Source organism: Typopeltis vanoorti, chromosome 16, assembly GCF_054136105.1.
Source record: "Typopeltis vanoorti isolate ZY-2024b chromosome 16, IOZ_Tvanoo_1.0, whole genome shotgun sequence".
NCBI classification, from domain to species: domain Eukaryota; kingdom Metazoa; phylum Arthropoda; class Arachnida; order Uropygi; family Thelyphonidae; genus Typopeltis; species Typopeltis vanoorti.
In genome coordinates this window covers 42,900,878-42,915,330 of record NC_143564.1, presented here as the reverse complement: position 1 = coordinate 42,915,330, position 14,453 = coordinate 42,900,878, and the positions used below count along the sequence as shown (strand labels likewise).

General features: G+C 36.7%; 1 protein-coding gene across 2 annotated transcripts in view; it reads right to left on the bottom strand.

The window, feature by feature from the left end:
• Positions 1-14,453, bottom strand: part of LOC150097975 (vascular endothelial growth factor receptor 1-like) — a 354,137-nt gene that overhangs the window by 266,481 nt on the left and 73,203 nt on the right. For both annotated transcript variants that reach the window (XR_016549608.1, XM_090406574.1), the window contains exon 6: positions 33-219. Coding sequence is in view for 1 of the 2 variants with exons in the window: in XM_090406574.1 (XP_090262700.1) it covers positions 33-219 (187 nt within the window). In the remaining variant the exon portion in view is untranslated. The remainder of the gene's footprint in view (positions 1-32; positions 220-14,453) is intronic.

Genomic DNA, 14,453 nt, shown 5'->3' with positions numbered 1-14,453 from the left:
TTTTTTTATGTATACAACGTGTATAGACATACCATGAACTGATATATATACTTGATAATAATTAGATTTTTGGGAATGATCAGTAACATTGCATTGATAGTACCCCTCATCACTCTTTTCTGCACTGGAAACGATTAATTCTCGAGAATACTCAACATAGGATGGTTTCACATCACTTCGTTTAAGAACAGTTGCTTCCGTTTCTGTTATTCTTGAGCTCTGCAAAGTGGGGAAACAAAGAATAAAAAATTACCAATAATCAGAATTTTCACCTTGCAGTTACATGGAATGACATCATAGTGAGAAGAAAACAAAAATTAAACACTAGTTTAATTATTCTAATATTTTGCCTCTATGACAGTGTCATAGAGACATCAGAGTACAATACAGAACTATAATGCACATGCAATGCATTGACATTAGCCTCAGAAGTTATTACACACCTGCACTGTACTTTAATAACATCTCTGTATCAGACACCTAACCTTCACACACCAAACCTTCAACTACTATCAAAGTCTTGGTTCTTCAACAAGTAGACTAAAGTTATTTAAAAAATCAGCATATCTCAAATGACTCATGTCAAAAGCCTTGGCAATTCACTACTGTCCAGAACAATTGTCTGAAAAAAAAAAAAGTATCAACAAATCCAAATTAGATTTTTAATAGGTCAAATTAAAAAATCCTGCTTCCTGCTGAAATGGCAGACAAACCTTCTGTTAATCACTATAATTACTGGGTACAACTTTATCTTTAGGTGATATTACAAATGGTACTATATGGATGTAAGAGTTGTTTTAGTATGATGGCCTCTTGGCATCGGGATGGTTAAAGGAATGTGAATTGCAGAGTTTCGTGAATAGGAGGAAAAAAAGTGATATGATAGAGATGTTTAAGTTAGTGAGGGGATTTTATCAGATTAATCCAGAGGAGATTATAAAAAAAGAGTAGAAGGTGAGAGGAGAAGGACCAGAGTCCAACCCTAGAATTTATATAAGAGTGTGGTGAAGAGGGGTGTGAGGAGTAGAATTTTTATGTGGAGAATTATGGATGAATGGAATGCATACTGGAATATGTTGTTAATGCAGGGAATGTTAAGGATTTTAAGATTCAGTATGATAAATACACTATCTATCAATAAATGTCTGGAGACTTCCAATTTACAATTGATACTAGTAGCCGAACCCTAATATCGGTATGTCCACCTTTGGCTTTGATCACCCCCTGCACTCTTTGAAGGCTTTCCACCTATGTGCGGCAGGCATCAGGTGGAATTTGTTTCCATTCCTCCATCAAAGCAGCACTGAGTTCAGTGACAGACTGAGGATGAGCCATTCTGGACCTCAAATGCCACTCCAATTCATCCCACAGGTGTTTGATGGTGTTGAGGCTAGGACTCTATGCAGGACAGGGCAGTCGTTTAACGCCCATCTCTTCATACCATTCCATAACAGCTGCAGCTTTGTGGCATAGGGCACTGTCGTCTTGATAGTAATGTGGATCTGTTCCATAAAAACTCTACAGTGTAGGAAGCACCTTATTATCCAGAATATCAAGGTACTGATGCTGCCTTCATGGAACCATGGACAACAACTAGTGATCCCACTCCAAACCAGCTGAATGCACCCCCACATTACTCCTCCACCACCAAAATTTACTGTGGGTATAACTTACTGTGGTAACAAGCATTCAGCAGACTGTCTCCATACCCACACCCTGCCATCAGACTGGAAAAGGTGAACGTTGATTCATCGCTCAAGAGTACCATTTCCTACTGGTCAATTGTCCAGTTCACACACTCTTTTCATGTGGTTAGACGAGCCACCTTGTTCTTTGCTGTGATGTTCAGTTTGCATGCTGCTGCTGCACTTCCATGGAAACCCAGTAAATGGAGTTCTTTTCATACAGTGTTAGTACTACCAAGATGTTACTGGCAATGTGGAACTCATCACGGTCTATACCAATTGTAGCCGGTTTTTGCATGCCACCTATTTTAACACCCTCCAGTCTCTGTCATTCATTTTCAACAGCCACCCTGGGTGTTTTCCTGCACTAGTGATATCAGAACATCTCAATTTGTGAATCGCATCACTAACTGTTGATTTTGGATGCTCCAATTGAGTGGCAATAGCACATATGGACATACCACCAATGTGACAGCCCATGATGACACTTCTCTTGAAGTCACTGAGTTCATGTTGTGTTGCCATATCACCTGTATTCAACTGCTACAATGAAACACTGCTACCTACTATCTGTAAACTGGTTTTTATGTTATTACCAAACCTGGAATGTTCCATAACTTCAAATAACAAGGGGTGTCTGGACAATTATTGATAGATAGTGTATGTTGTTAGTTGAATGAACTTCCCACAATGAGTGTTCTGACTCCACAACAGGTATGATAATTATTATGTTTAACGACTGAGAATTTATCTCTTTCTGGTGAAAGACATCGGAAAAATGTCAATCTAGATATTAGTAAGTTATTTCTTGGTCCAGGTGGTATTCTCCAATTGTGCCAAATACATCTGCATGAGAATTAGCACTCATCCTGTAATCATCTATAACAAAATAACCATACCTACCTGTCATTCTACACAAGGAAAAAGCCTTTATCCAATAGGTCCCTAAAAAGGAAGATAAAGTGGCCATTGAACTATCATCCCATTGTCTTCACCTCAATCCTGTTGAAAACAATGAAGAAGGTCATCTTCAACCTACTTCCTCATTATTTAGAGATTCACCAATTAATTAGGAATCACCAATTGGGTTCTCCCACCACTACCCTTTATCCACAGCAGACCTATCAAATCTTATTCACCTCTGGAAGTAAAGCATAGAAAAGCCTGGAAAAATTTGTGTAGTTTCCTCTTGATATTTCCAAGTCATTTGACCGAAGAACAGAAAGATTCTTACAATGCTTCCACCTGGAATTTTTCTCTCTGACTTCTTCATTGTTCCCAGGGTATATGCCAGGACTATATGCTTTGATCTATTCTATACATTAATGACATTCTCTCACTAAACTCAAATCTTATCTACAGTTCTAATGACTAAAGTATATGCCATTCCTTTTCTTCATTCAAGAAACCCTATAGTGCTCAAATGATTCAAGTTTCTAGATCTTCCATAACCAATGTCAAACTCTCTCCTGACAATATCCAGTGGGGTGAAGATAATGTAGTCAATTTCAATGCCATCAAAACATAATCAGTCTTATCTTGTGGAAAAATGATTCCAGTCATAAGTCAAGATCAGTTTTTTCTACTTGGGTTGATTTTCATATTTTGGATATGCTGTCCTGAATACATCACATCTACAACCTTCTCAGCCTCCAAAAATCTGTGTCCCCTTTTGTTCAAAACACTATTTCTCATATGCACAAATCCTACCATTTTAGAAACCCCAAATCCACCAAACCTCTTTTAGTACACCACCCCAAATGTGACAACAATATTTCCACATTTGGGGTGATATACTAAAACCCTCAGTGAAACATTTGATGCTATATTTGATCAAGAAAAGGACAATTCATTTAACACATGACACTCTCACTCTGTTTCTCAAAGATGCTCTCACTGTGCATAATGCCATTTTTATAGAAATTTTTATGAGTGCTGTTCTACCAAACTGGCCATAACCATTCCTCCGCTTTCTTCTAATCATGTAAGAACACAAGCAAATGCTGACATCCATACACAGTTCAGCCCAAACCATATCAAGCCAGCTTCTCACCCTCCTCTGTCATTAGTCAGCCTGGCTGGCCGAGTGGGTAGTGTATCTGCTCTCCAGCCAAAAGGCTTCAAGTTCGAATCCCACCGTGGGCATGGATGTTTGTGAGTGTATGTGGTGTAGACCCCAAATATGTCAACAGTATGCCAATGATGGTACATTTAAAGCCTCTTCAAAAATTCTTGTGCTGTCCAGAAGAGCAATTCAGTGGGATGCCCTCTCACAGACTCACTTCAACCTCTTTCTCACAGATGCAACAATTCAACTCTGTGCCTCTTCAACGGGTACTTCCATGGTCACTGCTCTAGCAAACTGGCAAACATCCTTCTTCCAATTTCTGTTTGTCTGGTAAAGCAAGAGGAGGCTGCCCAACATCGCTTTTTAGTACAACTGTAATTGAACCTGCTTTGTCTTATAGTATATATGTCATTATATCATACATCATGACATAGATATATGTGCATGTCTTATACATATGTCTCCTCTGGAATAGCCTCCCTCACAATGCATTTCCCAACTTCAACCTCCGGCACCTTAAAAAAATGTCAATACATTTTTTTCGTTCTCAATCCTTATCAGCATCTCTCACACACATGGCACTGATGTGGTACAGGTTCTTGTACCTCTCGTATGTGGGATAAATATTAAAAAAAAAAATAATGATTGAGACTTGGAGTGATAACAAGAGTTTAAAGTTCAGGACTACATTGCAAAGGTGGTTAAATCAACACACAAGATAACCGAGTTAAACAGAGCACTAACTTGTAGAGATAAGGAAGTTATTCTTCCACTGTACATTGTTCTGATAAGATAACATCTTGACTACTGTACTTGGATATGATTACCTGGGTTGAAAGGAGATAACTGAAAAGATCCAGTAGCAGGTAATCAAGATGACATCTGATCTATGGAACTTACATGCAAAGTAAGCTCCACAGATCAGATCATATCCTCACATGCAGCTTATCCATATGAGAATAAGCTGCATGTGAGGATAAACTGAGGGAATGGTGATCAAAACTTGAATAATTGATAGAAGAGAGGAGAATATGATAGAAACATACAGCTTGGTAAGGGAATCTTATCCTGTGGACATAAATGAGATTTTGTGATTCATGGCAAATGGAGACAACTCAGAGCCATCTTAAAAACTGAGTGAGAATGTAGTTAGAAAGCATGTGAGATCCAGGTTCTTCTTATGATACATGAAATGAGCTATAAGTGAGTGTTGTTAGTACATCTGCAGTGATTTTTTTAAGGAAGTCTGTGACAGATATGTGACCAGATAGGGATCCCTTCTCTCAACAACAAGTCCTCTCCCTGAAGGAGCCTGCATAATATCTTACTATAATCTAGAAATTATTCAGCTTTTAGACTTAGCGGAGAGGTCTCAGAAACTCAGGTTGTTAAAAAAAAAATTCAGATTCCACTAAAGCATGGATGCTTGTGAATTCAAGGTGACAATTTATTAAAAAAAAAAAAGTGAAATAATTAAAAATCTTAAAATTAATTCCATAACAGACTCAGTGATTAAATATAGGAAAAACTGACTAGACCATATACAAGAATGCAGAGAGAAAGATTACCAAAAAAAATCTTAATATATAAGCCTAGAGGAACAACAGGGAATGACCAAGAAGAAGATGGACTGAGTCCAGAACAAGCCACTTGGCCTAGAACCTGGATAGGAAGAAGAAGAATTTTTAACGTTAACGCCTATTGTGACTACATTACTTGTTGAAGATCAGAAGTGGAATGAAAAAGACCATCTACATTAGGTTAGATAAGCCAAATTAGATTGTGGGGTTTGGAAATCTATGCACTACAGGTTCCTAAACTCTTATTGATGGAAATTTAAAACCAGTACTATGCAGTATTTAAAGACAAAAAATACTGGTGTTGGTGAGGATTGGTGCTAGATGGCATTGATGGTAGTACTAGTAGTTTTGTGTATATCTGAAGTATTAAGTAGTAGGGGAGACAATGAGATGTGTGTAGTGGAGTACAGTAGAATGTCCTCCAGCAATGAGTGCTTGGAATCCTTAGAGGTGTCACGTAATAATAATAAGAGTTTTCTGATAGAATGGCAGGAAAAGACCAAGAGGAAGAACAAGATATAGGTGGACTGATGCAGATTGATGCAATAAGAAGTGCCAAAGAAGACAGAAATATGATATGAATATTGGATTCTTGTCAAATAACAATTTTGACAAGATTAATTTTGAAGAAAGATGTCAATACAAAGTTAATAATAATCCTGCACAGGATTATTATTATTAGCTTTGGGAGGATATGTACCCTCAGAAGGGGGAGGATGTAAGATAACATAATATCCTGTACATCTTCTGAGAGTACATACCAGTAAGTCGATGATTTACTGTCTTCAGAAACGGAGTTGAAATAGCTAAAATGTTTTACTTGTTCAATAAGTTCCCCATTCAGCATGCAGCTGATGTTTTCAATGTTCTTGCCTATTTTCAGTTTGTCTTTTTTTTTTTTTTTTTTGCTTAAGTGATGAATTGCACTTAATTTGTTACAGCAGTTATTCAATTTGGTTAAGAATGCTGCAGACTTTTACTTCATTTATGTAAGAGTATAATATCATCTGCATAAACTATGGACTGAGGTTAACATCTCCAATTTTGATATAAGTGGTATTGGGCCTAATATCAAAATTGGAGATGTTAACCTCAGCCCTTTATTTTATTATTTCTTTGTAATTTGACCCATATAGATAATGAATAACAGTGAAGACAGTGTGAATCCTTATCTCACACCTGATTTTACATCAAACCATTTTCCTATATCTCTTTCTATTACAATTGCTAACTCGCAATGTAAATGCAGACTAGGACAGTTCTGTATAATGTCCCATTTGCACCTTACAATTCATGTTCTGAAAAGGTTTTCTCATAGCATCTCATCACATGCCTTTTTCAGAGCTAGAAAATGTAAAAACACAGATCCTTGTTGCATTCCCATGCTTTCTCAGATACTTGTCTTAACATGAAAGTCTGATCCTGATAACTCTTAATTGGCATGAATCCAGGCTATTCTTTCCTGAATGTTTCACCGACAATTTTTCTTAGCCTATTCTGAAGTACCATTGATTAAATTTTACCTGAAGTATTCAGAAGGAAATTCACATTCATTTCCATTTTCTATGATGGGTACTATGAATTTCTTTTATGGAAGTATATTCTTGGAAATACTAAAATCATCAGTATTTCAACCTTCTGAATTATTCAGTGCAGTACAACCAGTAAAAAAAAAAAAAAAAAAAAAAAAAAAAAAAAAAAAAAAAAAAAAATTAGTACAGACAACTATAAGGAGTCCTTAGACTTATCAAGGGAGGCCCCTAAACATAATGTCAAGAACTATCCAATATTTGCACAGTATCTATCATACTTTGAACTCTTTCACAGTCATGGCACCCACAACAGACTCTGGCAACCTATGTTAAAGATACCAAGCAATTTTAAACCTGGTTTTACTCCATTTTTCCCAAGTGAGCAAACAGACAAAATGTCAAGTTTGCGCCTGCAATTTATGCATATTAAGATTAGTGATCAGAGCTTGCTCCACGTCTACTACGAGTTGCCTTGGTCTTGCACTACCTGTGGGATCAGCTAGTCTTGCATAAATTGCAGGCGCAAACTTGACATTTTGTCTGTTTGCTCACTTGGGAAAAATGGAGTAAAACCAGGTTTAAAATTGCTTGGTATCTTTAACATAACCATACCCAAGTTAAAAATACTTTCTATATCTGGCAACCTATTTCACTCATTCACTACTCTCCAAGCAAAAAACCTAGTTCTAGCACCCTTGCTAATTACACTCTTACTCAGTTTCCATGGCATCCTTAGTTCTCCCACCAACACACCTGTTCTGGAAATTTCATCTGAATTAATCTTGTAAAGATCCTCAGTAATTTGTATGTCTCAATCATCTTCTTCTTCTCTTCCATCTAAGACGGGTTGAGTCTTCTCTTGAGCAGGATCTTTCAGTCTTCTCCATTCCTTGCTGTTCGAAAAAGTTCCTTATATGTTCTGCATCCCGAGATGTTCTTTATTAATTTCAGCCAGATAATTCTTGGTCTTCCGGGTCTTCTTTGTTCAGTTGGAAAAGCATTGATTAGGACGTTAGGAAGTCTGTCTGCGTCCATGCATACAGTGTGTCCAAACCATCTCAGTTGTAGTTTTCTAATTTTTTCCATTATTGTCTTTATATAGAATGGTACTTGTCTGACTGTGATGTTTGTTTTCTTTTCTATCCAACTTGTTCTATTTATTTTTCTTAAGCATTTCATTTCAAATGCCAGCAATTTTTTCTCCTCTCTTTTTTTAACTGTCTACGCTTCTACTCCATAGATGAATGTTGGTATAATTATTGCTTCATATAATTTGATTTTGGCTTGCTTAGATATCTTGTTTGTTTTCCAGATTTTCTGTAATTTTCCCATGGTGGTCCATCCTATCGCTATTCTGTGTTTGATTGTTTTGAGTTTATCTATTGTTTCTGTTAGTTTTGATCCAAGGTATATGAAGTTGTCTCCTTGTTCTATTTGTTCTCCGTTTAGGGTGGCTGAGATGGTAGTTCTGTTCCTCCCTATTTTCATCACTTTTGTCTTTTGTATATTTATTGTCATGTCATATGTTTTACAGGTTTCGTTTAGCTTGTTGATCAACTTTTGTAGTTTATTTGGGGTTCTTGCAAGAAGGATGACATCATCTGCATACTTCATATTATTTATGTTTAAACCATTGACATTGATTCCAGGCTCAGTGTCTATTGCCTTCTTTACAACTTCTTCTAGATATATGTTGAATAGGCATGGGGATAATGGGCATCCTTGCATTACTCCTTTTTGGATCTCTATGGGTTCTGTTGTGAGTGTGTCCTTTTTAATTATTGCATTTGTCTTAGAGTAATATTTTATCAGAAACTGTATTATATATTTGTCTATTGCTTTTTCTAGTAGAATTTTGAGAAAGATTTCTCTGTTGATGTTATCGAAAGCTTGTTTAAAGTCCACAAAACAATAATATAGTTCTTTATGGTTTTCCCAGCTGAGTTCTGCTAGTTGGTGCAGTGTGAAAATTTGGTCTATTGTTGAATAGTTTCCTTGGAAGCCAGCTTGTTCTATGCCTATCATTTCTTCATAGGTGTTTTTTAATCTATTTTGTATAATTCTTAAGAATATTTTATAGGTGTGAGGAAGTAAATTGATTGGTCTGTAATTTCTACAGTCTCTTTTGTCTCCTTTCTTGTATATTGGGATGATCTTTCCAGTTCTCCAGTCATCTGGGATCTCTCCTGTTTGTAGTATTTTATTGATTAGGGTTGTTAAATATTCTATTGATATGCTGCCTCCACATGATCACAGTTCAGTAGGGATAGTAACAATGCCTGGTGCTTTATTGTTTTTCATCTGTTTTATTGCATATCTAACTTCTTCTTGTAAAATTTTTGGGTGATCTTTTATTTTTTTCTATTGTTGGCATTGTAGTTTTGTTTCCTTGGTGGAAGATAGTCTTAAAATAGTTTGACCAAATTTTTCTTATATATTCAATATTCCCGGTTTCAGTCATCTTGTTGTTTATCATTGTTACTGCTTTTGCTGAGAATTCCTTTGTAATTTCTCTTACAGTATCATGGAAGACTTTTAGGTTGTTTTGTTGGTATGCTTCTTGGCATTTCTTAGCTTTTTCTTCTAACCATTTTTCTTTGGCTTTTTTGCATAGGTTATCAACTTTATTTTTTAGTGCTCTGTATTTTTCTCTATTCTCTTCATTGTTTTGTTGGGTGACAAGTATCTTGGCCTCTCTTTTCTCTTCTATGGTAGCTATGATTTCTTGAGTTATCCACTGTTTGTTTATTTTGGGTTTGAAACCTAGAGTGTCTTTTGCAATTGATAACACTGTTTCTTTTCCTTCTTCCCAGTATTTTCTGCTGTTCAGTAAGATGAAGGGTTTTAATTTCAAGCACATCTGTTCTAAAAATCGACTTCTGCTTGAGCTATCTTTTAGTTTTGATAGGTTGATGTTTTCTTCTTTTCTGATATTGTTTTTCCTGTCAAATTGAATTTTATCTTCACTTTGGCAGTTAATATTTCTTGGTTCATGTTGAAATCAAAGTTGCTTAACATTACATTATTTACTGATCTTTTCCAGTGTTTGTTTATGAAGATATAGTCTATGCAGTTCTTTATATTACCATCTGGGGATATCCATGTATATTTATTATTAGGGCATTGATAGAACAATGTGTTTGTAATCATTAGATCGTTTGCTTTACAGAAGTGGAGTAATTGTTCTCCTCTGTAGTTAAGCTCTCCATATCCAAATTTCCCCATCACATCTTTTTTGTCTGCTGTGAACTGTCCTATTTTAGCATTAAAATCTCCCATCATTATCATGAGTTCTCTATTTTTGGGATTATCTATTTCCTATTGTAGTTTTTCATAGAAATTTTCTATTTCTTCCTCTGAATGGTTACTGTCTGGTGCATATATTTTGATTATTTTAATTGTTTGACCTTTTTCTTTTGCTTGAAGTTTGGCTGTTATTATTCTAGGAGACACTGGGTTTACTTCAATTACTGAGTGTGTAAGTTTCTTTTCAATTAATAATGCAACTCCTTCTCTGTGTATGTTAGCTTTCCTTCCTGAGAAGTACAGTCTTCCTTCTGGTAAATCCATGAATCCATCTCCGCACCAATGTGTCTCTGATAAACCTAAAATGTTCCATTTCAGTCTTTTTAAATTTTCCTGGACTAAACAATGTCTCAATCATATCACCCCTTTTCTATCTTCAACATGTTCTATAAAGTTCCAGAGACCTTCTACCATCTTGGTCACTTGCCTCTGGATCCTCTCCACCTCCTCATCACCAAGAAACCCTGATGCCCAGATCTGCATGCAGTAGTAGTCAAGATAGGGGTGTTATCAAGGCTCAATAAAGAGGAACAATAACCTGCTTATATCTGTTCAAAGTATTCTTCAGTAACCAAGTGATCTGATGAACTGATTTAGCCACTTTTGCTATGTGCTCCCTAAACTTTAACTACTTATCCACTAACACTCCCAAGTCTCTGGCTTTGTCAATTTCCTGGAGTGCAGTTCCACCAATGTGGTATACTGCTAGTAATCTTTTCACCCCAAAATGCATAACCTTTCACCTGCCACATTAAACTGACATCCATTCTCCTTTGCCCAGCCTGCCAATCTATTCAAATCATCCTGCAAAATGTTGACATCATCTGTATTAACTACTGCTCTACCAAACTTTGCATCATTGGCAAATAACTGAACAGTTCCTTGCAGATCCTTTCCTATATCATTAATGAACAAATTAAACAGTAACGGCCCCAGAACAGAACCCTGCAGCACGCCACTAGGCACAGGTCTTCTTTTGGACTCTGATGTCTCTCCATCAACCACTCTCCTATCCATCTCACCAACCCAACAAAAGGTTATTTACAAACCTATAGCACATTTTGTACCATGGGCTAAGGGTTTTTTCTGTTTTTATCAATTATATATATAAATATTTTTTGTATTTCTAATTACTTTTTTACATAGTCTGGAAGCCCTGCTCAAGAGGCCAAAACGGGAACTTTTTCAAGCCACTTTAGGTCTAATAAGAGGGTCGGTGTTCATTTGTTCATTGTATCTCTATCTTATTTAAACTCCTGACCTTTGAAATATGTTCGATTATTGCTGCTGTTAAATAATTCTTGACTAGTGTCTGAGCGACACTGGTGTCTTTTTCATCCAGTTCATCGTTGCTGTAGTTCCAGACTGCCTCCTTAGTTCTCTGTTATCGCTAACCTTAGAGCCCCACATATCTTATTATTATTATTATTATCATTGTTATGAGACCTATGGAGTCAAACGAAAATCATCATGAGCTGTCACACACACACGTCCAGAGCTTATCATACCATTCCTTAAACGCAGTCACTGTTTCTGCACTTGCCAAACTCTCAGTATTGTTAATGTACAAATTAAACAGTAGTGGTCCAAAAACAGAACCCTCTGGCATGCCACTAGTCACAGGCCTTCTTTTGACCTCTACTCCTGAATAAACAGCTTTGCCGTTTAATTGCAGTTACATTTGCCAGCCTGGTTGGCCAAGTGGTTAGTGTATCTGCTCTCCAGCTAAAAAGGCTGCAAGTTCAAATCACATTGTGGACATGGATGTTTGTGATTGTCTGTGATATACTAGTGGTGGTGGTGGTGGGTGGTAGATGGTGTTGGTGTAGTTGTGGTTCATTGTAGTTGGTGGACTGAATGGTAGAGATAGAGAGTTATAGCGTAGGTGCCCTCCCTTGATGAATCTTTGGACTCCCTGGAGGTGTTAGGTAATAATAATAATAATAATAATAACGATAATAATAATAAACTACTCTCTGATATCTCTCCATCAACCACCCGCCTATCCATTTCACCAATCCTATCCATCCCTATATGCTGCAGTTGACTGATTAGAATTCCATGTGGTATCCTGTCAAAGGCCTTTGCAAAGTTCAGCAGTATCACTGCAAACCCATTACCTTTATCCAACTAAGCTGTGATTGAATTTTAAAACATGAGCAAGTTACTGAGGCATGACCTACATTTCACAAAACCATGCTATATTCCCCATATTTGAGCATTTCTGGTGAATATAATTATTTTGGTTACCTTTCCACATTACATGTATCTGATGGGTTTGTGTCTCAGGTAGTGATATGTACTCTACGCTGCATTCCGCTTAAATAACTTTTACCACTTTCTTCCACTTGTCAATCTTCACTTTTTCCTCAGGTTGTCCAATTTTTTTTTTTTTTTTTTTTTTTTTTTTTTGGCCATGTCTCTGATCCAAATGTCATAACTCCTCCTCATTTATTCCTTCTAATGCTGCTCTCTGGAACAGTCTCTCATCTGATATGTTTCCCAAGGAATATAATCCACAGCACTTTAAACTAAATATGAACAAGTTCCTTTCTGCCATACATGGTACTAACATACTATTATTATTATGATACAAGTATCTCCATGGAGTCAGAAGATTCATTGTGGGAGATCCATTATTTATACAATACCTATCATACCTCTCCTTAAACTCATTCACTGATGAAGCACTCACAACCACCTTGGGCAACCTATTTACCACCCTCCAAGCAAAAATCGAGTCTTAACATCTTTGCTAACCACACACAATTTTCATGGGTGATACCTCATTTTTCTCCCTTCCTGCCATTTACTGAAATAAAAAGTCTTCAGTGTCATTCCTACAAAACTCTTTTAATAACTTATGTGCTGCTATTGTGTCACATCTTTCCATCTATCAGCTAGTTTTTGAAGTCCCACAGACCTTCAATCTATTCTCACAGCAAGCATTCCACAGATCTGCCATAATCTTTGTCACTCGCCTTTGGATTCTCTCCACCACTTCATTCCCATGGAATTTGGGTGATCAGATCTGCATGTAGTAGTTCAGAAGTGGCCTTATTAAAGCATCATAAAGTGAAATAATAACTTCTCTATCTCTGCTGTTAGTGTGTTCTTCAACAGCCATATCGTCTGTACTGTTTTGGCTACCTTTGCAATATGTCTTCTAAACTTCTACTCCCTGTCCACAATAAATCCCCCAATTCTCTGGCCTCAGTTTCCTGCAGTTCAGTTCCATCAATACAGCAAAGTACACAGCTTGTGTACTTTGCTGTATTGATGTGATCTCTTCTTCCCTAAGTGCATCACATTACACTTGGCCACATTAATATATATTAATTAGCCATTTACCTCTGTCCATACTACTAGTCTATTTAAGTCATCGAGCATCACCTCTACATCCCTATCATTTACAGTCACTCTTCCTGGTTTTGCATCATCAGCAAACAACACTGAATACCTCCCATCAGATCATATCAAATATTATGGATAAGTGATGTGCAAATTGAACAACAGAAGACTAAGCTGAGCCTTGTGGTACACCACTAGTCACCTGCCTCCTCCTGGACTCAACACCTCCATAACCATTCTTTGATCTGTCCATCAGGTCATTCTCTAATTCAAATCACAAAATTCACATCCATTCTCCTTTGCTCCAACTTATGCAACATAGGTATATGTGGAATCTTGCCAAATGCCTTTGCAAAATCTGGCAGTATTGCTGAGTAGCCATTTCCCTTATCTACTTCCATCATAATTTTGTTATAAAAATTAAGCAAATTACTAAAGCAAGATCTATCCTTCGCAAAACCATGCATCCCTTATACAGTATTATATTCCTATCCATCAAATATTGAATTTTGTCTTATCAATTTCCTCAGCGCCTTAACTACCACTCCTGAGATACTGATTGCTTATAATTTGCTACTTCTGTCTAGAAACTTTCTCTATGCATTGGGATTGTTTTTTCCTCTTTCCTCTCCATTGGCATTTTTCCAGTACTGAGGCTTAAATTAAAATTAAGTATAACTTTCAAATCAAATAACCAGAAAAGAAACTGGAAGACTTAACGAAAACACATCAACTACATGTACATGACACAGGGTGACATGGCCTAAACACACCAAGGTATCAACAAAACAACCCTAAATAAGAGATCATAACCAATCACAAAAAAATTATTTCCAGAATGTGTGTGAAGAATCACTCCTTCCCTTGAAAGTGACAATCCAGTCCACAACCCTGCCCAGACCCAGATGATGCAGCAAAGTTGCACAATACA